This window comes from Saccopteryx bilineata, chromosome 5, assembly GCF_036850765.1.
Source record: "Saccopteryx bilineata isolate mSacBil1 chromosome 5, mSacBil1_pri_phased_curated, whole genome shotgun sequence".
Lineage (NCBI taxonomy): Eukaryota > Metazoa > Chordata > Mammalia > Chiroptera > Emballonuridae > Saccopteryx > Saccopteryx bilineata.
This window is the reverse complement of record NC_089494.1, coordinates 159,207,315-159,229,052: the sequence shown is the minus strand read 5'-3', so window position 1 is coordinate 159,229,052 and position 21,738 is coordinate 159,207,315. Positions and strand designations below refer to the sequence as shown.

General features: G+C 41.4%; 1 protein-coding gene across 10 annotated transcripts in view; it reads right to left on the bottom strand.

Annotated features, from left to right (window-relative positions):
- The window catches only part of DCLRE1C (DNA cross-link repair 1C), a 50,558-nt gene that overhangs the window by 17,131 nt on the left and 11,689 nt on the right, over positions 1-21,738 (bottom strand). For 8 of the 10 annotated variants that reach the window (XM_066279136.1, XM_066279127.1, XM_066279137.1 and 5 more), the window contains 8 exons: positions 19,471-19,526; positions 18,847-18,948; positions 18,386-18,458; positions 18,064-18,204; positions 16,600-16,701; positions 12,974-13,110; positions 12,144-12,198; positions 7,794-7,882 (listed from right to left, as the gene is read on the bottom strand). In XM_066279136.1, coding sequence (XP_066135233.1) covers positions 7,794-7,882; positions 12,144-12,198; positions 12,974-13,110; positions 16,600-16,701; positions 18,064-18,204; positions 18,386-18,458; positions 18,847-18,948; positions 19,471-19,526 — 755 coding nt within the window. The remainder of the gene's footprint in view (positions 1-7,793; positions 7,883-12,143; positions 12,199-12,973; positions 13,111-16,599; positions 16,702-18,063; positions 18,205-18,385; positions 18,459-18,846; positions 18,949-19,470; positions 19,527-21,738) is intronic. The other 2 variants (XM_066279132.1, XM_066279134.1) reach the window with 1 other exon arrangement.

The following is a 21,738-nucleotide window of genomic DNA, read 5'->3' as shown; positions in this document are numbered from 1 at the left end:
GTATATAATCTTTGGAGAAGTGTCTGTTCATTTCTTTTCCCTATTTTTGATTGGGTTGTTTTTATCTTTCTGGTGTTGAGTTTTACAAGTTCGTTATAAATTTTGGTTATTAACTCCTTACAAGATGTATTGTCGAATATGTTCTCCCATTGTGTGGTTTGTCTTTTCATTTTATTCATATTGTCTTTAGCTGTGCAAAAGCTTTTTAGTTTGATATAGCCCCATTTGTTCATCCTGTCCTTTATTTCACTTGCCTATGGCATTAAATCAGCAAATATATTGCTGCGAGAGATGTTGGAGAGCTTACTGCCTATGTTTTCTTCTAAGATTTTTGTGGTTTCACGACTTACATTTAAATATTTTATCCATTTTGAGTTTATTTTTGTGAATGATGTAAGTTGGTGGTCTAGTTTCATTTTTTTGCAGGTCCAATTTTCCCAACACCATTTGTTAAAGAGACTTACTCCATTGTATGTTCTTACCTCCTTTGTCAGATATTAATTGTCCATAAAGGTGTGGGTTTATTTCTGGGTTCTCTTTTCTGTCCCGTTGATCTATATGCCTGTTCTTATGCCAGTACCAGAAAGTTTTGAGTACAGTGGCCTTCTAGTATAACTTGATATCAGGAAGTGTGATACCTCCCACTTTATTGTTCTTTTTCAAGATTTCTGAGGCTATTCGTGTTCTTTTTTGGTTCCATATAAATTTTTGAAATATGTGGTCCATATCTTTGAAGTATGTCATTGGCATTTTAATACAAATTGCACTGAATTTATAAATTGCTTTGGGTAATATAGACATTTTAATGATATTTATTCTTCCTATCCACGGACATGATATATGCTTGCACGTGTTTGTATCTTCCTTGATTTCTTTTATCAATGTTTTATACTTTTTCGAGTATTAGTCTTTAACCTCCTTGGTTAAATTTACTCCTAGGTACGTTATTTTTTCTGTTGAAATAGTGAAGGGGTTTTTCTTAAGTTCTTTTTCAGACAGTTCATTGTTGGTGTATAAAAATGCCTCTGATTTCTGAGTATTAATTTTATATCCTGTCACCTTGCTGAATTCATTTATCAGGTCCAGTAGTTTTTCAACTGAGACTTTAGGTTTTTCTATGTACAGTATCATGTCATCAGCAAATAATGATAGTATTACTTCTTTTCCAATTTGAATGACTTTTATTCCTTCTTCTTGTCTGATTGCTGTGGCGAGGACTTCCAGAACTATGTTAAATAAGAGTGGTGAAAGGGGGCACCCCTGCCTTGTTCCTGATCTTAAGGGGATTGCTTTTAATTTTTGCCCATTGAGTATGATGTTGGCTGTGGGTTTGTCATAGATGGCCTTTATCATGTTGAGGTATGTTCCCTGTATTCCCACTTTGCTGAGAGTGTTGATCATAAATGGGTGCTGGATTTTATCAAATGCTTTTTCTGCATCTATTGATATTATGTGGTTTTTCTCCTTCCTTTTGTTTATGTGATGAATCACACTGATTAATTTGCTAATATTGTACCAGCCTTGCCTCCCCAAAATAAATCCCACTTATCATGATGTATGATTTTTTCATGTATTGGTGGATCCGGTTTGCTAATATTTTGTTGAGAATTTTAGCATCTGTATTCATCAAGGATCTTAGCCGCCTATAGTTTTCTTTCTTTGTGTTGCCTTTGCCTGGTTTTGGAATCAAATGATGCTTACCTCATAAAAGAAGCTTGGAAGTCTTCCCTGCTCTTGAATTTTTTGAAATAGTTTGAGAAGGATAGGAGTTAGTTCTTCTTTGAATATTTGGTAGAATTCGTCTATGAAGCCATCTGGCCCAGGGCTTTTGTTTGTTGGGAGTTTTTTGATAACTGTTTCGATCTAATTTGTTGTAATCTGTCTGTTTAGGTTTTCTGATTCTTCCAGATTGATTTTTGAAGAATTATATCAGGGGTCCCCAAACTTTTACACAAGGGGCCAGTTCACTGTCCCTCAGACCGTTGGAGGGCCGGACTATAAAAAAAAACTATGAACAAATCCCTATGCATACTGCACATATCTTACTTTAAAGTAAAAAAACAAAACAGGAACAAATACAATATTTAAAATAAAGAACAAGTAAATTTAAATCAACAAACTGACCAGTATTTCAATGGGAACTATGGGTCTGCTTTTGGCTAATGAGATGGTCAATGTCTAGTTCTATATTTGTCACTGCTAGCCGTAACAAGTGATGTGACGCGCTTCCAGAGCATGTGTCCCATGTCACCGGAAGTAGTACTGTACATGAGCGACGCCACGCTTTGTATCTGCATCCGGTGCTCCTCTCACTGACCACCAATGAAAAAGGTGCCCCTTCTGGAAGTGCGGCGGGCCCGGATAAATAGCCTTAGGGGGCTGCATGCAGCCCGCGGGCCATAGTTTGAGGACTCCTGGATTATATATTTCAAAGAATTTGTCCATTTTACCTAGGTTGTCTAATTTTTTGGCATACAATTCTTCATAGTATTTTCTTACAATTCTTTGTATTTCTGCTGTGTCAACTGTTACTTCTCTACTCTCATTTCTAATTTTTTTTTAGTCTTCTCTCTTTTTTTCTTTGGGAGTCTGGTTAAAGGTTCATCTATCTTGCTTACCTTTTCAAAGAACCAGCTCATTGATCCTCTGTATTGTCTTTTTAGCCTCTATGTCAGGGGTCTCAAACTCGGGCCCACGGGCCGCATGCGGCCCGCCCACCAATTTTGTGCGGCCCGCAGACTAATCCACGAAGTTTGATTAGTCTGCGGGCCGCACAAAATTGGTGGGCGGGCCGCGAGTTTGAGACCCCTGCTCTATGTCATTTATTTCCTCTCTGATCTTTATTATTCCCTTCCTTCTACTTCCTCTGGGCTTTATTTGTTGTTCTTTTTCTAGTTCTTTTAGATGCAGGGTTGTTTATTTGAGCTTTTGCGAGCTTCTTAAGGTATGCCTGTAATGCTATGAACTTCCCTCTCAGGACTCTTTTGCTGTGTCCCATAAATTTTGAGTTGTTGTATGCTCATTTTCATTTGTTTCAAGGAGATTTTTTATTTCTTTTTTTTATCTCATTGTTAACTCATTCTTTATTTAATAACATGCTATTTAGTTTCCAAGTGTTTGAGTGTTTTTCAGTTTTTCTATTGTAGTTGACGTCTCATTTTATGCCACTGTGATCAGAGAAGATTCTTGATATGATTTCAATCTTCTTAAATTTGTTGAGACTCATTTTGTGTCCTAACATGTAGTCTATCCTAGAGAATGTACCATGAGCACTTGAAAAGAATGTATATTCTGTTGCTTTAGGATGAAAGGTTCTGAAGATATCTATTAAATGCAGTTGATTTAGTGTAGCCTTTAAGTCTGCTGTTTCTTTGTTAATTTTCTTTCTTGAGGATCTATCCAATGATGTTAGTGAGGTACTGAAATCCCCTACTATTATAGTATTGCTGTTGTTCTTGTCTTTTATGACCACCAAAGTCTGCTTTATATATTTAGGTGCTCCTATATTAGGTGCTTAGATATTTATAATGGTTATATTGTATCTTCCTGTTGGATTGCTCCTTTAATTATTATGTAGTGACCTTCTTTATCCCTTAGTATAGCCTTTGTTTTAAAGTCTCTTTTGTCAGATATAAGTATTGCTACCCCAGCTTTTTTTTTCATTTCCATCTGCATGAAATATTTTTTTCCAACCTTTTACTTTCAGTCTATGTGTATCATTTGTTTTGAGCTGGGTCTCTTGTAGACAGCACATATATGGGTCCTGTTTTCTTATCCATGCAGCTACCCTATGTCTTTTGATTGGAGCATTTAATCTATTTACATTTAATGTTATTATTGATATGTAGTTGTTTATTGCCATTTTATTCTTTAAATCTACATTCCTCTCTTACTAGATTTTTCCCCCTTTGTTCTGTTTACAACAGGCCCCTTAACATTTCTTGCAGCATTGGTTTGGTTGTAATGAATTCCTTGAGTTTTTTGGTTGTTTTGTTTTGTTTTTTTTGTCTGGGAAGCTTTTTATCTCTCCTTCAATTTTATGTTTTTGTTTTTGTTGAGTTTTTTTTTTGTATTTTTCTGAAGTTGGAAACTGGGAGGCAGACAGACTCCTGCATGTGCCCGACCAGGATCCACCAGCACGCCCACCAGGGGGCGATGCTCTGCCCATTTGGGGTGTCACTCTGTTGCAACCAGAGCCATTCTAGCGCCTGAGGCAGAGGCCACAGAGCCATCCTCAGCGCCCGGGCCAACTTTGCTCCAATGGAGCCTTGGCTGCGGGAGGGGAAGAGAGAGACAGAGAGGAAGGAGAGGGGGAGGGGTGGAGAAGCAGATGGGCGCTTCTCCTGTGTGCCCTGGCCGGGAATCGAACCCGGGACTCCTGCATGCCAGGCTGACGCTCTACCACTGAGCCAACTGGCCAGGGCTCTCCTTCAATTTTAAAGTATACCCTTGTTGGATAAAAAAGTCTTGGTTGTAGGCTCTTGTTCTGCATTACTTTGAATATTTCTTGCCATTCCCTTCTGGCCTCAACTGTTTCTATTGAGAAGTCAGATGTCATTCTTATGGGGGCTTCTTTGTAGGTGATTGACTTCTTTTGCAGCTTTTAGTATTCTTTCTTTATCTCTTAGCTTTGGTATTTTAATTATGATGTATCTTGGTGTAGGTCTCTTTGGGTTCCTATTTAGTGGGATTCTCTGTGCTTCTTGAACTTGTGTGACCTTTGCCTGCACCAATTTAGGGAAGTTTTCAGCTATGGTTTCTTCAATCAGGTTCTCTAACCCTTGTTCTTTCTCTTCTCCTTCAGGAACCCCTATGATGCAGATGTTATTTCTCTTCATGTTGTCACAGAGCTCTCTTAGTTTCCTCAGCCTTTTTGAGCCTCTTTTCTTTTTGCTGCTCCGTTTCCATGTTTTCATTTATCTTGTCTTCTAAAACACTGATTCGATCCTCTGCTTCATCCAGCCTGCTTTTAATTCCTTCCAGTGTATTCTTCATTGTGATACTGTATTTGTCATTTCTGACTGGTTCTTTTTTTATTTCAATGTCCTTTTTGATGCTTGTTATCTCTTTATTTAGGTGTTCATTATGTCCATCCATTGTTGTTCTAAGATCTTTGAGCATCCTAACAATCATTATTTTAAACTGCATCCAGCAATTTGGTTATTTCCCACTTTTCTGAGGATTTCTCTTGATTCATTTGGATTGCATTTCTTTGTCTGCCTATCTTGTCTGTGTATACTCTTCCTTTGGGTGTGTTGTTTGTGTAGCTAGCTGAGTCTAGGGTTGGTATTATCTTCCTCCAATTTTCAGTTGTGTTGTTTCTAGGTCTTGAGTTGGCATCAGCTGTTGTTTGTAATCTGCTGTGGGCTACTTACTTATCTGCTATCACTATTCTTTTGGCTTTTTGTGTCGGTGTTTTCTGTGTCTTAGCTGGGTCAAGTGTGAGGAGCCCTTCCTTAAGCTACCACTCTAACAAGGGTTGTTAGGTCCTGAACTGAGGCTCTCCATATCTGGCCACTGGATGTTCCTGCCCTGGACCTCCCTGGCTGGAGCCTGGCGCAGATCAGTGGGGGTCACTGCCTATGACTGGCTCTTATTAACCTTTTTGGAGCTACAAGTGATCCAGATCTTGTGGCTGCCTCTGCTGGACCCAGGTGCCATTGTAAATATTAGCTGCTCTCCTAGACTAGCTTTTATCTACTCTTGGCCTGGGGGAAGTTCCTTTAAAAGTTCAAGTTCCCCTGAGATCTGCTTTCTACTGCCTCTTATTACTGGCTACTTGTTGGGCTCAGTACTATAATTCAGTGATTAGGTATGGTATTAGATGTGGCTTGCTCCTTAACCCCAGATGTCATTCTTTCCAGACTTTTTATTTATTTTGTTTTGTTCTTCTTTTTCAGCACTCAGAAGGGTGTGGTAACAGGGTTCCAGTGGGTGTGGCTCCTGTGCTGATGTGTGGTCTGTCCACCGATTTGCCCCCGCTACTACGCCTTGGGTGTTTGGGCTCCAGCCTCCGTGGCCGCTGCAGCTTACGCCACCCCTGGCAGGCCCACTTGCATCTGTTCTAACCACCTCTGAGGTCCTAGGGCGGGCCCACACGGCAGGCAGAATCACACGTGAGCTCGGACCTTCACAGCGGCCACTGCGGCCTCGGACTCCGCAGGTGGACACGCACATGTTAGGGCTGCTTCCACTGTCTCCTGGGCCTCAACCACTGCCAAGGGCAGGCCCACGCTGCTGACAGGATTACATAAGAGCTCGGACCTCTGCAGGCGGACCTGTGCACACCTGCTCTGACCACCTCACTGTTGCCTGGGCCTCAGCCACTGCCAAGGGTGGGCTCACACTGCATGCCAGATTGCACACGAGTTTGTACCTCTGCAGCCGCTGCCATGGTTTCTGCCTCCATGGGCTGGTCTGGCGCAGCCACTCAGACTGCCTCCGATATTATCCGGGCCCCTCCGCCTCCCAGGGTGGGCTCGTGCCACTGGCAGGATTGCACGTGAGCTCGGACCTCCACAGTGGCTGCTGCAGCCTCCACAGATGGTCTCATACGGCAGGCGGGCTTGTGCGCTTGCTCCGACCTTCTCAGGGGCCACCATGTCTTCTGCCTCCGCGGGCGGGTCTGCATGTGCCCGCTCAGACTGCCTTTGCAGTCGGCTGGGCTCACACCATGGGCTTTCTTGCGTGCTCGCTCAGACCTCCACAGCAGCCACCGCAGCTTCTGCCTCCATGGGCAGGCCCGCATGCGTTCACTCAGACCGCTCTTGCCCCTTCAGCCTTGCCTCGCTGCCATCGGCCCACCCACCCCAGGCGAGCACTCAGCAGTGTGGGGGGAAGCAGTGTAGCTCAGACATCAGCACTCACTACCTGTGTCCCTAACATGCTACCTGCCTCTAAGTGCCTCTTTGTTCTGACTGGAGCAGGAGAGCCTCTAAAGGAGGGGGGGGGTAATTTCTTCCCTTTGCTGGTATTGCCGCTCCCAGGAAAAATATTCACTTTAGATTTGGGGAATGATTCAGCCCAGGGGTTAGGGTGTCCATCCCTCAAAGTGTCTCCCCCTGTGCCTCCGAGACGACCCTCTCCCCTGGCAATTCCAGTCCTCCCAGCGCTCCCCACTCCGGGAGTGCCAGGCAGGTGGCTGTGAGTGAGGCTCTCCAATGCGGTCCCTTTATCATGGAGCCTGGGTCTGAGAGTTCTGTCTCTTCTCAAACAGTATCTAGGCTCCTTTCTCAGCCAAATACAGTCTGTTTGCCCCTTCCAGGCCCAGGGCTCTAGGCTGGGACTCTGGTTCTGGGGCTGAGGACCCACAGCTTGCTGGGCAATCCTCCCCACCCTGAGAGTCCCTCCGGGCTGCCGCTCGCTCCTGGGAGCGGGGCAGCCCTTTCCTACCAGTCTCAGTGTGGCTTCTTTGGTGGTCCTTGGCTATAGAATCCTCTTAGTTTAGTCCAAAGTTAGTCTTTTAAGATGACTGTTCTCAAAATTAAGTTGTAATCCACTTTGGTTCTGGGATGTGGGAGTTGGAACATCTGCCTACTCCGTGGCCATCTTGTCTCTCTACCCTGACCTTTACAACGGCCTTATTACCAATGGCTTCCTTATGCCACTTTCCCAGAGCCCTTAGGGTTATATATATGTAACATACTTACATGAAGAAAGCCATTGTGCTCACAAACAGAAACACCATCACAGCTACATCCACTTTAAGTCCTTGCCCCTGTTCTCAGACCCAAAACTATTCCCTGGATCCATCCCATTCAGTAACAGAAGATCCACAGGTAGGGACAACTTACATTTCTGTAACTTTATCCACAGTTGTACCCAATGGAATGACATTTGGATATGCATTTACAGGGCAGATGTAGTTCAAGAAATCTTTAATCTAGAATAAGGAAAATAAAATGAATCAGTTATCTCAACAGTGAAAAATCTAGTTTGAGAGGCAATTAAATGGAGGCCAGGGGACAGCAGAAAAATCATGGCTGTGGTTCTCAGTGCTTGGTGCATATGTGGTTCAGCTGGAGACTTCTTAGGAGAAAGAACTACCCAATGCTCAGGCCTCACCCCAAAGATCCTTTAACACTAAGCTGCAGTAGTCCCAGTCTTTGAGTGGTTCTCTTCCACAGTAAGGACTGAGAATCACTGATTGATGGGATTCAGAGACTCTGTATTTCTTCATATGACCTTGGTTTCCTCATCTGAGGTCGGTCACTCATATTTAACATGTGTCCTTCAAGTATGTTAGATTTAACTGAGTACTTAATACACACAAGAAAACAAGTTCTTAGAATTACACTTCTTTCTGCCTACATAATTGTTAGCAATACAAGGGAACTGCATCTTTGAGATTGTTTGATTTGTTGTAATAGTTTATTCTAATTTAAACAAGGACAATTACATGCAGAATTTCAGGAATACCTTGATTTTCTGCAAAGCTCAAAATGCTAAAACAGAGGAACTTGTCACTATTCCTCAAAACATCTCTACAATCCAGACAAGCTTCAACTTACTAGATCTGGTGAGCTTGGGATCTCAGTCAAGTTACCCAAAGTCTCTTAAGTCTTCAGTTCTTCACATAAAAGTATAAATGAGTTAAAATGATTAGCCCAGTACCTGGCATGGTTAAACATTCAATAAAATTATCCATTGCAAAGCTGATAATGACAACACAAGGATTTTTAATCCCTTCTGCAAATGGGGAGACTGAGGCATAAAATAATTATTAGTACCCAACTTTCTCATATAAAAGACCCAATCAAAAGACATAAGAACCCAGTAATTATTAACTTCATATTAAACTCAAATGTATACTTTAATTATTATGGGAAAAGACAGGAAGATCCATTCTTCAGATATTTTTATTTTCTTTTTCTTTTTTTTAAGTGAGAGGAGGGGAGATAGACTTCTGCTTGAACCCTGATCAGGATCCACCTGGCAACCCCTGCCTAGGGTTGATGCTCTGCCTGGCTTGGGCCATGCTCACAACCAAACTATTTTTAGTGCCTGAGGTAGAGGCTCCACAGAGTCATCCTCAGTGCCCTGCACTGACCAGGGCTGACATGCTAAATCAAATGAGCCATGGCTTCAGGAGGGAAAGAGAGAGAGAAGGGGAAGAGAGAGGGAAGGAGAAGCAGATGGTCGCTTCTCCTGTGTGCCCTAACTGGAATCAAATCCGGGACATCCACATGCCTGGTCAACACTCTACTACTTAGCCAACCAGCCAAGGCCCAAATATTTTCCATACACAATTTATACTTTCAGAGCAGGCTTGCAAATAGAAACTATTATTTACCTGCCTTCAACCTGCATGATTTTACCAGAGTTGAGGCTAGTAAAAATCAGACACTTTTGAAGGGCATAGAGATTAAGAAAGGAAAGCAAAACCTATAACCACAAATGATTCACTTACTCTACTCAGAGATGAAGTGGCCACAAGAGACAACACACCTGGTAGAAGGGCACTCTTTCCACTTGTACAACTTGATGCCCTTTTGTCAGATGCCCGCCTTAAAACATTCATTAATACAGTCCCTTCTCAATACTCATAGTAGTTATGTTCTATTAAGTCACCATGAACACTGAATTAGCAAACATTGAACAACTACTTCTAGGGGAAAAGTTCTTGTGAACCACTGGTCACAGTTTTGCCAACCAATCAATACATCACCTTATTTTATGTGTGATTCTGTTTAAAGATACCTTATTTAATATATATTGTTGGTTAATTAACATTGAACTGATAGCCAACAGCACTGTAACTTATGCCTGAATGACACTTATGGAACACATATTTTCCCCATAAAGCACATTCCAGCCTTCCTGCACTTAAGAATAACAGACAGCACGTCCGCACTATGCTTGGGGCCACTTTAAACAGTGAAATTACCAATGAAAGGCACAAAAATATGGAAAATGGAGCACTAAATCAACTGCCAAAAGGACAGTTGTTCACACTGAGAGCTGAAACAAACGCAGAACGCCACCTTGTTCAACCTGAGTCAGGACTGTGCATGTCAGTGACTCCCATTTTTCACCACCATGCTGTGTGCAAATGACCAAAGAGCACTACTTGTGCCCACTGGCACAAACAAATTTTCATGGGTAGGCAAATTTGTAAATAGGAATTCATCAGTAAGTTCAACTATATTTGGAAAAAACTGAAAGGAAATTATATTTAAATCTATATTTTTAAATATAGTTCATGTTCTAAAAATAGGATATAGGCATATTAATTAAACCAATTTCCAGGAAAGCCAAATACTGTGAAAGAAGCTGACTAAGAGCTCAGAGCAATCCTTCCATGTGTGTAGCAACTGGCTCTGAGCTAAGAAGAATGAGAAGAGAGGCTGCTTCATCTCTGCCAAAGTCACAGTGAAATACATCATTAATTGGAGGTGATTTTATGAAGTCCCATGAAGGTTTATGCTTCCCAACTTAGCTACTAACTATACTGAAGAGGAAAAATAAAACAGGAGTAGACTTGATTGAAAGAGTAACAGGGAGGGCATCCTTTCCCCCAGTTAGATGCCCTCCCTGTGGCTGAGACAGAAAGTATACTCTGCAATCAAGCGGAAGGGACCCTGATGCTGAGCAAGTTGCCACACCAAGGACAGATCACCAGGAAGAGGCTCTGACAACAATCTAAGATTCAGGGGAAACTGATGAAGAAAACAACTAAATTACACCACCAACATTAATTACTTCCAAGCTACTCTCAGAGAACCTATTTGATCTGAAAATTCAGGTCAGTTATTTAATAGAAGGGTCACTGTGATGTTTTTGTAATATAATGTAGAGTTATTTACAATGATTATGGCTCACTTGATAAGAATGCCGCTACCTGGAGTTCTGGAGGAATCCGCTTGTCCCAGTCATTAACATGCCCACGGCTCCCTACTGCAGGGCTGTATCTATGTATCCCAAGTACAAAGTAATGGTTATCAGGGAAGTGGATCTTTAAGTGCAGAAATGGCAAAACTACAATCACATATGACTTAAAGTGTCACAAAAACCCTGCTTTTATATTCCTTTTTCTCCTATACATGAAATTATTGAATCTCTGCACTTGTCAGATGCTAGCATTTACTTTGGAAGTGCATGAGGATTTTGTAAATAAATTACAAACATCAAGTTCCCATTCTGGCAGGTCAATTTTTCTATATAAAAAGTATACCTTAATTAAATCATCTTAAGCCCTCTTTCTAGTATATCCTCCTTAAGGGCTAGTTCTATAGCTCAATCATTTTTGTTCTTCCCCACAGGTGAATATTCAGGACAGTTTTTTTTCTTTTTTTTTTTTTTTTTTTTTTTTTTGTGTGTGTGTGAGAGAGAAAGAAAGAGGGATAGACAGGGACAGACAGGAAGGGAGAGAGATGAGAAGCATCAACTCATAGTTGCAACACCTTAGTTGTTCATTGATTACTTTCTCATATGTACCTTAACTGGGGGACTCCAGCTGAGCCAGTGACCCCTTGCTCAAGCCAGCGACCTTAGGCTTCAATCCAGTGACCTTTGGGTCCAAGCCAGAGACCATGGGGTCATGTCTACAGTCCCCCACTCAAGCCAGCGATCCTGTGCCCAAGCTGGTGGCCCCACACTCAAGCTGGATGAGCCTGTGCTCAAGCCAGAGACCTTGGGGTTTCAAACCTGGATCCTCAGTGTCCCAAGCCAATGCTCTATCCACTGTGCTGCCGCCTGATCAGGCAGGACTATTTTTTAAGTGGCTTTTTAATACAATCAAATTTTGGAAGAGACCAAGAATCTGGACATGAAGGCTGCCTATAATGAGGTTTTATCTGTAGTATTCCTTCAAATAATATTTATGATTCTTTAATGATAGGTGAACAGTACAAGTGAAGTAGGGACATTAAATTACATTTAGGAAGCAAGATAGAAAAAAAAAAACCTTAATCGTACATATATTCCTCAATGTTTAGGCTGAAGAGATAATAACAGCAATTTCCTTTGTACTTAGTAAATGTAGCTTATCCACTGAGATATTTTCCTTGAACTTCTCTAAGAAAAGCCACAACAAATCTTTAGCAAAAAAAGAGAGGCCGCTGGAAGTCAAGAAGACTTGCCCCCAACCAGGAAGGCTGCAAAGCAGTTGGCAATAGGGTTATACCTGTATGAGATCCTCTTACCTCACTGTAGGAGGAGTGAAAAGAAAAACAAGCTCTGTATGAACTCTCTCCAGTCCTAAAGGAAAATGAAAATACCAAATTAACAGGCCACTTATCAAAACTAAGTGAAGTTCTAAATTTCAAGCCTTTCCATTTAGGCTATTCCAGTAAAAATACCCTACACCCAAGACTTTCTTCCTGGAACACAAGAGAACTCTTTCCAGAAATATAAATACTCATAGGCGTTCTGAACAGTCAATATTAAAAGGTTGCCCAAAAAATGATGATCATTATGGTACCCTTCTACTTCACTAGGGGCTCTGTTCCCTCCAACATCGATCTGTGTAACTCCTTGCCAAGCAAGATACACTCAGTCTCCAGCCATCTTATCTACCCAACTATACTGCTCACAAAAATTAGGGGTATTTCAAAATGAATATGACATGATTAAAAAAACATTTGATTTTTTTATTCAACAAGAACATCAGAAAAGCAAACAAGTCAAAGAAAGTTGTTCAATTATGCAAATGAGATGCAAAACCAACTTTTATTTCATTGGTGAAAATGCACTCTACAAAAGGCTGAAAGTACTGGAGTATCTGTATGTTCCCTGATCCCCTAATTTTTGTAGCTAGGCCTTGGAAAATACTAGCTGATGGTATTAGCCATGAGATAGGTTTGGAAGCAGCTTCTCTTTAGTTTAAACAGAGTTTAAAATTCAGAAATTATCTTCCACAATTATAATATATCCTCTTCTTAGGCTTAGGATAGATTTCATTTAAACTAAAATAAATCACAGTTTACCTCAAAGCAAGGTTTCTCTCAGAAGACCTATGGCATTGCTCTCTTACCTCACAATTACATTTGTTTTTCTAGTTCTTTCTCCAAACCACATCGTGGATGGCTTAATGCTGATTGTGTGAAGTGGAATTCTATTTTTGGAAGTAATTCCACAAGGTAACTTATTCCACTGAAAATATTCCTCTGCCTAAGGAAAAAAAATTAGAAATAAAGAAAAGCAGTTCAACATTTTCAACAAATATGTTTGTGGGCAGGGGTCTCAATGACAAAAGAAATAGATAATGTAGTACTCCAGCCGGCTGGGAACTACCAATGTCATATGAAAAAAACCTACTCAAGACACAAACTTATGTCAAGAGGAAGAGGAAGAGGCCTGCCAAGGGAGGCAAAGAAGATCTCCTGAATCTCCTTCTCCCTTAGCTTTTATTGATCAGAAGCAGAACAGAGGTAACAGGATTACAAGAGAGGGAAGCCAGGTGATAAGGGGAAAGAATGACTAATGGCCATTTTGCTGACATGGAGAAAGGGCTAATTTGGGTCAATACATTCTTTTTCTTTTGTTAATTAACAAGCACAAAGGAAGGGGCAGTCCAGAACCTCTAGGCTAATTTTCTAAAGCCCGTTCACATGCATTCCTTTGTGTCTGCACAAAGGTCACTCACTCATACAACTTGGTGTTTGCATCCAAGAGACATTCACTCAGGGCTTTTAACTAAAGTTCCCCAATCCAAGTCATAGAGCAGGGGTCCCCAAACTTTTTACACAGGGCCAGTTCACTGTCCCTCAGACCACTGGAGGGCCGCCACATACAGTGCTCCTCTCACTGACCACCAATGAAAGAGGTGCCCCTTTGGGGACCGCATGCGGCCCGCGGGCCGTAGTTTGGGGATGCCTGTCATAGAGGATTCAAGGTTAGATGGGTGATTCCCTACAAGATAAATTTTCAGACATGAAAAAAAAATGCAGACATGAGGAAACAATGAGAAAATTCCAAAGTGAGGAACTTCCTGCAAAACAACTGGCCTGGACTCTCCAAAAAATATCAATGTGATGCCAGAAAAGCAAAAGGCTGGAGATGTGAGCTACATCCAAAAAAGACTAAAGAAGCCTGAGTGAATGCAAAATAGTTGTTCATTAAATCCTGGGTTCCCTGCTTGCCCACCACAGGCTATAAAGGACACTGATGGGACAACCAAGGAAAACTAAGTCTAGACTATACGATACCCAACTGTGTCATATCCATGTTAAACTTCCCAAGTATGGGAACCATATTGTAGTTATACAGGAGAATCTTTGTTCTCCAGTGATACATGCTGAAGGTTTAGGGTGAAGTGTCATGAAATATGCAACTGAATCTCAAATGGGCTTGAGGTGGGACGAGAGGGTGCCGGTTATACACATATGGGGGCGGAGAGCACAAATGTGGCAAAATGTTAACAAACTGAGGAATCTCATTTCATAACTTTCTTATTTTTAAATTTTTCAAAATGAAGTTGGAGAAAAAAAAAATAAAAGTGCTTTTAAAAGGTTGAAAAACAGTAGGACTATTTTCCCAAAAGACATTAGATTTAGATCAGGATTCGTCAGAACTCCACGCACTCCATACAGATCACGTCTCCCAGTGCCTTTGGTGGCTGCGGACTAGCTGCCATGGGGCTCAGTGAGCTGGGCTCTGTTCAGTATTTTTAAGGCTATATGACTTACGAAATCTCTTAAGATGATAGAAGTAGTGGTTTAAGGCAAGTAGTGTGTGGGAAATGATAGGAGTAGCAATTACAAATTAAGCTACTTTGTGGGATGTGTGAAAACTAGAGCAAAAATAAAACTGGCCAATTAAAAATTACAGGTCCAACAGAAAAAGGACAGTTTCATTTTGTATCGATATTATTTTTGTCCATCCACAAATTCACTGGCTGTGTATTTGTACACACACACACACACAAAAAGATGAAATAAATTCATGAATATAAATTATAATATGCAGCCTACCAATCATCAAAGTAATTTCTTTCCTTGTAACTCTCCTGGAAGAGAAGTAGAATGAATATTCCATGCTGTGGATAAAAATTCCTTTATCCCTTTTTTTTTTTTTTTTTTTTTTTTTTCATTTTTCTGAAGCTGGAAACAGGGAGAGACAGTCAGACAGACTCCCGCATGCGCCCGACCGGGATCCACCCGGCACGCCCACCAGGGGCCACGCTCTGCCCACCAGGGGGCGATGCTCTGCCCATCCTGGGCGTCGCCATGTTGCGACCAGAGCCACTCTAGCACCTGGGGCAGAGGCCAAGGAGCCATCCCCAGCGCCCGGGCCATCTTTGCTCCAATGGAGCCTTGGCTGCGGGAGGGGAAGAGAGAGACAGAGAGGAAAGCACGGCGGAGGGGTGGAGAAGCAAATGGACGCTTCTCCTGTGTGCTTTTTTTAATTATGCTTTATTTAAGGCTGAGCAACTTGACATTAGGGTTTTGGCCAATGAAACCAATATTACTACAATGATGATTATCTAAATGTATACAGGCAATATTTACTAAAATAAAAAGTACTTAGTATTTGAATGCTAAGATACTTCAAAATATAGAGGAAAATTACGATCATGTATACCACTGCATTTGAAGATCACTATCACTAATCAGTATTAGTGATGTTGAATGACTATATAAATTAAAATTTTTGATAATGTTAAAGGCAAACTCAGTACTTAAATACCTGGCATTTAATAACAAGAGGGCATTTAATAAGGGATTTCTATGGCAGCATTAAAAAAAATTACAAGTGAGCCCTGGCTGGTTGGCTCAGCGGTAGAGCGTCAGCCTAGCGTGTGGAGGACCCGGGTTCGATTCCCGGCCAGGGCACACAGGAGAAGCGCCCATTTGCTTCTCCCCCTCCGCCGCGCCTTCCTCTCTGTCTCTCTCTTCCCCTCCCGCAGCCAAGGCTCCATTGGAGCAAAGATGGCCCAGGCGCTGGGGATGGCTCTGTGGCCTCTGCCTCAGGCGCTAGAGTGGCTCTGGTCGCAACATGGCGACGCCCAGATCGCCCCCTGGTGGGCAGAGCGTGGCCCCTGGTGGGCGTGCCGGGTGGATCCCGGTCGGGCGCATGCGGGAGTCTGTCTGTCTCTCCCTGTTTCCAGCTTCAGAAAAATGCAAAAAAAAAAAAAAAAAAAAAAATTACAAGTGAGTTGCAAAGATACTAGAAACATTCATTTGAAATCAGACCATCAAAACATGTAACTATTTCAAAATTCAAAGCAGAGTTATATAGAGATATTTACCTCAAGGGAGAAGATAAATACAATTTATAAATGTGCACATCATGAGTCTCAAAAATAGCAATGCACTGTGAATGTTTTCTTAAATTATAAGCTCTAATATTTTACTAAATTACAAATAAATTATTCATTACATAATTCATTAGAGATAAACATGTGTCAAATGGGTATGAATATATGTCATTAAAAAACCATAAGTATTTGTGTCTGTTTACCAATTATGAAGTTTAGGGTAATGGAATCCAATAATGGGCAGCTGCATGACCTTGGGCTAATAACATAGGATCTCAGCCTCAGCTTTTACATTTGTAAACTGAGGAGCCTAGAAAATGGAATTTCTGAGGTTCCTCCTGGACCTAAAGATCTGTTTCTCATGCATTCCACAAACAATGAAAGAGCAGTTTACTATGTACCTTTGGATGACGACAGGCATGAATCTGAGTGTTGCGGTCTGTGGTGAGATGATGAAGGATGTCAGGCATGTTTCGAAACATGTCTAGTTTATCCACATGAACCTGAGAAAAATAACAGATAAATTATTTGAATTATACTTCCTATAAATAAATTACTCAAGAGTAATTATGCAGGGGTAAATCATCCAGTGAGGGAACTAAGTCTTCTTTCTTGAAACTTAGTCTCTGGCATTTCGGTGCACAATAGGATTCTATCAGGATGTCAACAAAGGACAAAGATCATATTCTCACATTTCAGTGTTACTGCCTATTGTTGGCAGTAAGAAAAAATTCTAGAGATTCAGTAGATTTCATCGGATCATGCTAATTCTGTCCTTAGATCCATCATGAATCATTCAGTTAGTATCTATTGTGCATCTACTATATATCAAGTTTATTCTAAGCAGTGGGTATATAGCAATGAATGCAGCAGACAAAAGCAGTCGAGAATCACTCATGGCCTGACCAGGTGGTGGCACAGTGGATAGAACATCAACCTGGGACTTTGAGGACCCAGGTTCAAAACCCTGGGGTTACTGGCTTGAGCGTGGGGTCGCTGGGTTGACTGTGGGATCATAAATATGACCCCATGGTCTCTGGCTTGAGCCCAAAGGTTGCTGGCTTGAAGTTAGGGTTGCTGGCTTGAGTGCAAGGTTGCTGGCTTGAAGTGAAGGTTGCTGGCTTGAGCCCAAGGTTGCTGGCTTGAGCAAGGGGTCATTGGCTCAGCTGGAGGCCCCCCCCCCCATGTCAAGGAATGTATGAGAAGCAGTTGATGAACAGCTAAAGTGCCACAACTATGAGTTGATTCTCATCTCTCCCTTTTCCTGTCTGTCTGTTTGTCTCTCTGTCTCTGTCTCTCTCTGGCTTAAAAAAATCACTCATGAACACATACATACAACATGCCATAGAAGGGCAGTTGGCAGGGGGAAGAGGGCTGAACTAGGAAGCAGAGACCTCCCTTACCACACACCTCTTTACTAGATGGAAAGGGGGCAGGCAAATGCATAAAAAACAAAACAACTTTGGCCACCTTTAGAATTTTAAGGCTAATACGTTTTAAAGCATTATAACCAATGTGTCAATAATTACACTCGAACATTCTAGTTCAAATTTATTTTCAGTGCTGGTTACAATCAGTAAATTTACTTCCTGGCCCAGGGATTTTAAAAAATACTTCCTCTATGGGACATTTCCCCAAAGGGCTCTTCTCAGCCATCTGGGCCACTGTCAAGTCCTCCCCTGAGGGCACGAATAAACAAAGAGGACAGGTTACTTCAGAGGGGCTGCCAACCTGTGCCACACACACGTTTTGGTAGGTTGTTTCCACCCTTACTGTTTCCAGTTTGGAGGGGACTGGGGGGTAGAGGAAAGGCGAAATGGGGAGGATGGAAAGGAGAAGCAGAAAAGAAAGAGTCGCCACCATACCTGGAGTCCAAATTCTTCACTAAGGTTGGTGAACAGATACTCATACCCGTAAGCTGCTTTGCAGTTCAGCCACACGACATGGTACGGACTCCGTATGATCCAGCTCCGAACCAGCTCCAATATTCCACTCAGACACTCCCCCTGGCAGGAGTTGTCAAAAGCATTTAATACTTCTGAGAATACCACGTACCCTTTCCATTCCCAGCATTTACAGATATTAATACCAGTGGGAACAATTATGATCTGAAATGTTACCCCACAACCTTTCTACTAGAAATAGGCCATGCCCAGCTTCTCACCCCATTTCTCCAGAGAAACTCACCCGACTAGGAATTTGATAAAATTTTGGATCGCAGAAAGTAGTATCTAAGTATACACTTTGGATGTCTTTCACTCTGGAGATAAAAACAGTTGGTGTTATTCTAATGTGAAATAAAATATGGAGAAAGTTTAAACTCCCAATTATTTTACAGGGTATTCTATTCCATTTGGAGTTGTTTTTTTTTTTAAAAAAAACAACTTTGTTGGGAAATGATTTCCATACAATAAAATACACCAATTTTGCATATATAGGTCAGTGAATTTTGACAAATTCACTAAGTACCATCCCAATCAACACACAGAATGTTACCACTACCCTGTTTCAAGGTGAAAATTTATCTTTACTGTTACAAATAATACAATCAAGTTTGATTACTTCAAAGCATGTATTTGGGGGAACTAGGCAATAAAACGTTTTATATGATGCAGTCTTACATTCAAGAGTTCTATAAAGCCTAGTACCTGCCCCCATAGTGCAGGAGCTCCATCCTGGAAGCTTCTCCTTTTGCCAGTCTGAAGTCCCCAGTGTATAAGACAGTTCCATTATCACCCTGAAACAAAAACCTGTAAAGAAAATATATATCAGTGACTTCTCAGCCTCATCCAAAACCCTAACAGAGCAAATAGATACTAATTCCATAGCAAATGTTTCCTGCCAAACATAGCCACCATGACACAGTGTTAATAGAATTTCAGTATCTCTAAACACACCAGACACTCAGCTGCCACCTTTACCCTGGGATGAAAAAAAGACACAACAGAGATACCACTGAGTTTGCAAAAGATGTCCGCTGAAATATGTTAGCATTCTCAACTATATATTGAGGTCAATCCTGCTCATGTAGAGAAAAATCCACGAGATAGGAAAATGCAAAGCTAATGGAGAAATAGCAGCAGAAGAATTCCATGACAAGAAAACTACGTTTCAAACTTGATCTTCACCTCAGCCTCCCAACTTCAATTTGGAAGCAAAGGCCATTAAAATAGTCCAATCTCCTTATACATTTTTTAAAAGTATAAAAATGTATTTCTATAAATATATATATCTACATACTATAAAATGGTAAAATAGATGAGCCCCCTTACATAACTGATCCTGGGCAATGACCAGCTGGTAATAGAGTCACAACAATCTCTTCCTTCTAAAAAAAAAAAAAAAAACAAAGAAAAAATAAAAATAATAAGTTATCATTAGGACCCAGCTAAATAAATTAAACATATTCAAGTAATGCTCAAGAATGTGCCTTTTTCTCCTGATTTCCTCTCTCTCCAAACCCTAAAAACAAGGAATCCTTGCCCCCCCACACACAAAAACAAAACAAAAACCAGTTAAACACTGAGTTAGAATATGACACAATAATCCCACGCTTGCATGTATATACAAGAGAAATAAACACTCTATATCCACACAGAAACCTGTACATGAATGTTCATAGCAACATTATTCATACTAGCCAAAGAGAAGAAACAGCCTAAATGTCTATCAAATGATGAATGAATAAACAAAATGTGGTCTACCCAAATGATGGAATATTATTTGGCCATAAAAAGAAATGAAGCGCTGATATATACTACAACATGGATAAACTGTGAAGGCATTAGGTAAAGTGAAAGAAGTCAGTCACAAAAGACCATATTTGTATGATTCCACTTATATCAAATTTCCAGAATAGGCAAATCCATAGAAACTTCAAGTAGAACAGTGGTTGCCAGGGGCTGAGGGAAGGAAGAAATACAGAATAACTGCTAGCTAATGGGTACAGTTATCTCTCAATAAAACTGTTATTTTTTTTAAAAGGTTGCCTGACTAGTGGTGGCACAGGGATAAAGCGTTGACCTGGGATTCTGAGGTCCCAGGATTGAAACCCCAAGGTTGCCAGCCTGAGCATGGGCTCATCCAGCTTGAGTGTGGGATAATCGATATGCTCTCATGGCTGTTGGCTTGAGCCCAAGGTTGTTGGCTTGAGCAAGAGGTCACTGGCTCAGCTGAAGCCCCTGGTCAAGGCACATATGAAAGCAATCAATGAACAACCAAGGTGCTGCAACTACGAGTTGATGCTTCTCATCTCTCTCCATTCCTGTCTCTCACTTAAAAAAAGAAAAAAGAAAGAAAGAAAGAAAAAAGCTTAACGTAGCCTGGTCCCGAATCACCATACTGCACACTGTCCTGTTGGGGTTGAGCCTGATGGGCAGTACTGCCTCTCAGCCCTCAGTATGGGGTGGGGGCAGGGTAAGGGTGATGGGCAGAGCTCTGGACACACCAGCTACTCCCATAAGTCTAACATCATTCATTCCAAAGGATCCTTCAAAACAGGGTCTCCTACTGGTGGAAGCTGAAGACTCAACACACAAAGCCACAGAACCCGAGAAAAAACACGAAGGACAGAGTGGGGCAGCAAGATGCTGCTCAGCAAGAGCTGCCTGTTCTTGGGCCTGATTCTGAGAAAGCCTTTCACCAACATCTGTCACAAGGCAGCGTTGCAGTAAGAGTAAGTCTGCACAGTGTGTTAGCTAACTGAGCTCAGGATGGCACTGAGAAAGGTTCAGGTTTTGACCCAGCCAAAATTGGCCGTGCAGCCATCCCTGAGATCAATAATTTTATGAGGAGTACTCCAAATGTCTCATGTCTACCAAAGAGGAAATGTGAAAAGTCAGCCCCTGTGTAAGCACAGCGCACAACACAGAATGCCCTTCAGAGTTCACCATGTCAGCAAAGCAGGTTAGGAGCGGACTATGGAATATGGAATAAATATTCACCTGATTTGCCAAAATGTAGGAAAATAACTCCTAGCTCTAAATATAATCTGAGGTAAAAACAATAAATAAAAGGTAGGTCTACAGTCCTACTTATTATTAAAACAATACACTCACAACACAAAAGCACCTGCTTCTAAATTTAAGAACAAAATATAAACTGGATCCACTTGGACAGGGTCTTTTTCTTGAATAAGAAAATAATTCAGAAAAAAAAATCACACTATCCATAAGTTTGCTGCAAAAAATATTAAGCACCATTTTATATCCTGAACATTATAATAAGCTTTACTTCATGTGATGGGCATACAACACAATGAACAGTTCAAACACTATAGAAATATTTACCCGAAACCTATGTACTCTTATTGATCAATGTCACCCCATTAAATTTAATTTCTATTTTTTCTTTTTTCCTTTTTTTTTTTTTTGTATTTTTCTGAAGCTGGAAACGGGGAGAGACAGTCAGACAGACTCCCGCATGCGCCCGACCAGGATCCACCCGGCACGCCCACCAGGGGCGATGCTCTGCCCACCAGGGGGTGATGCTCTGCCCCTCTGGGGTGTCGCTCTGCCGCGACCAGAGCCACTCTAGCGCCT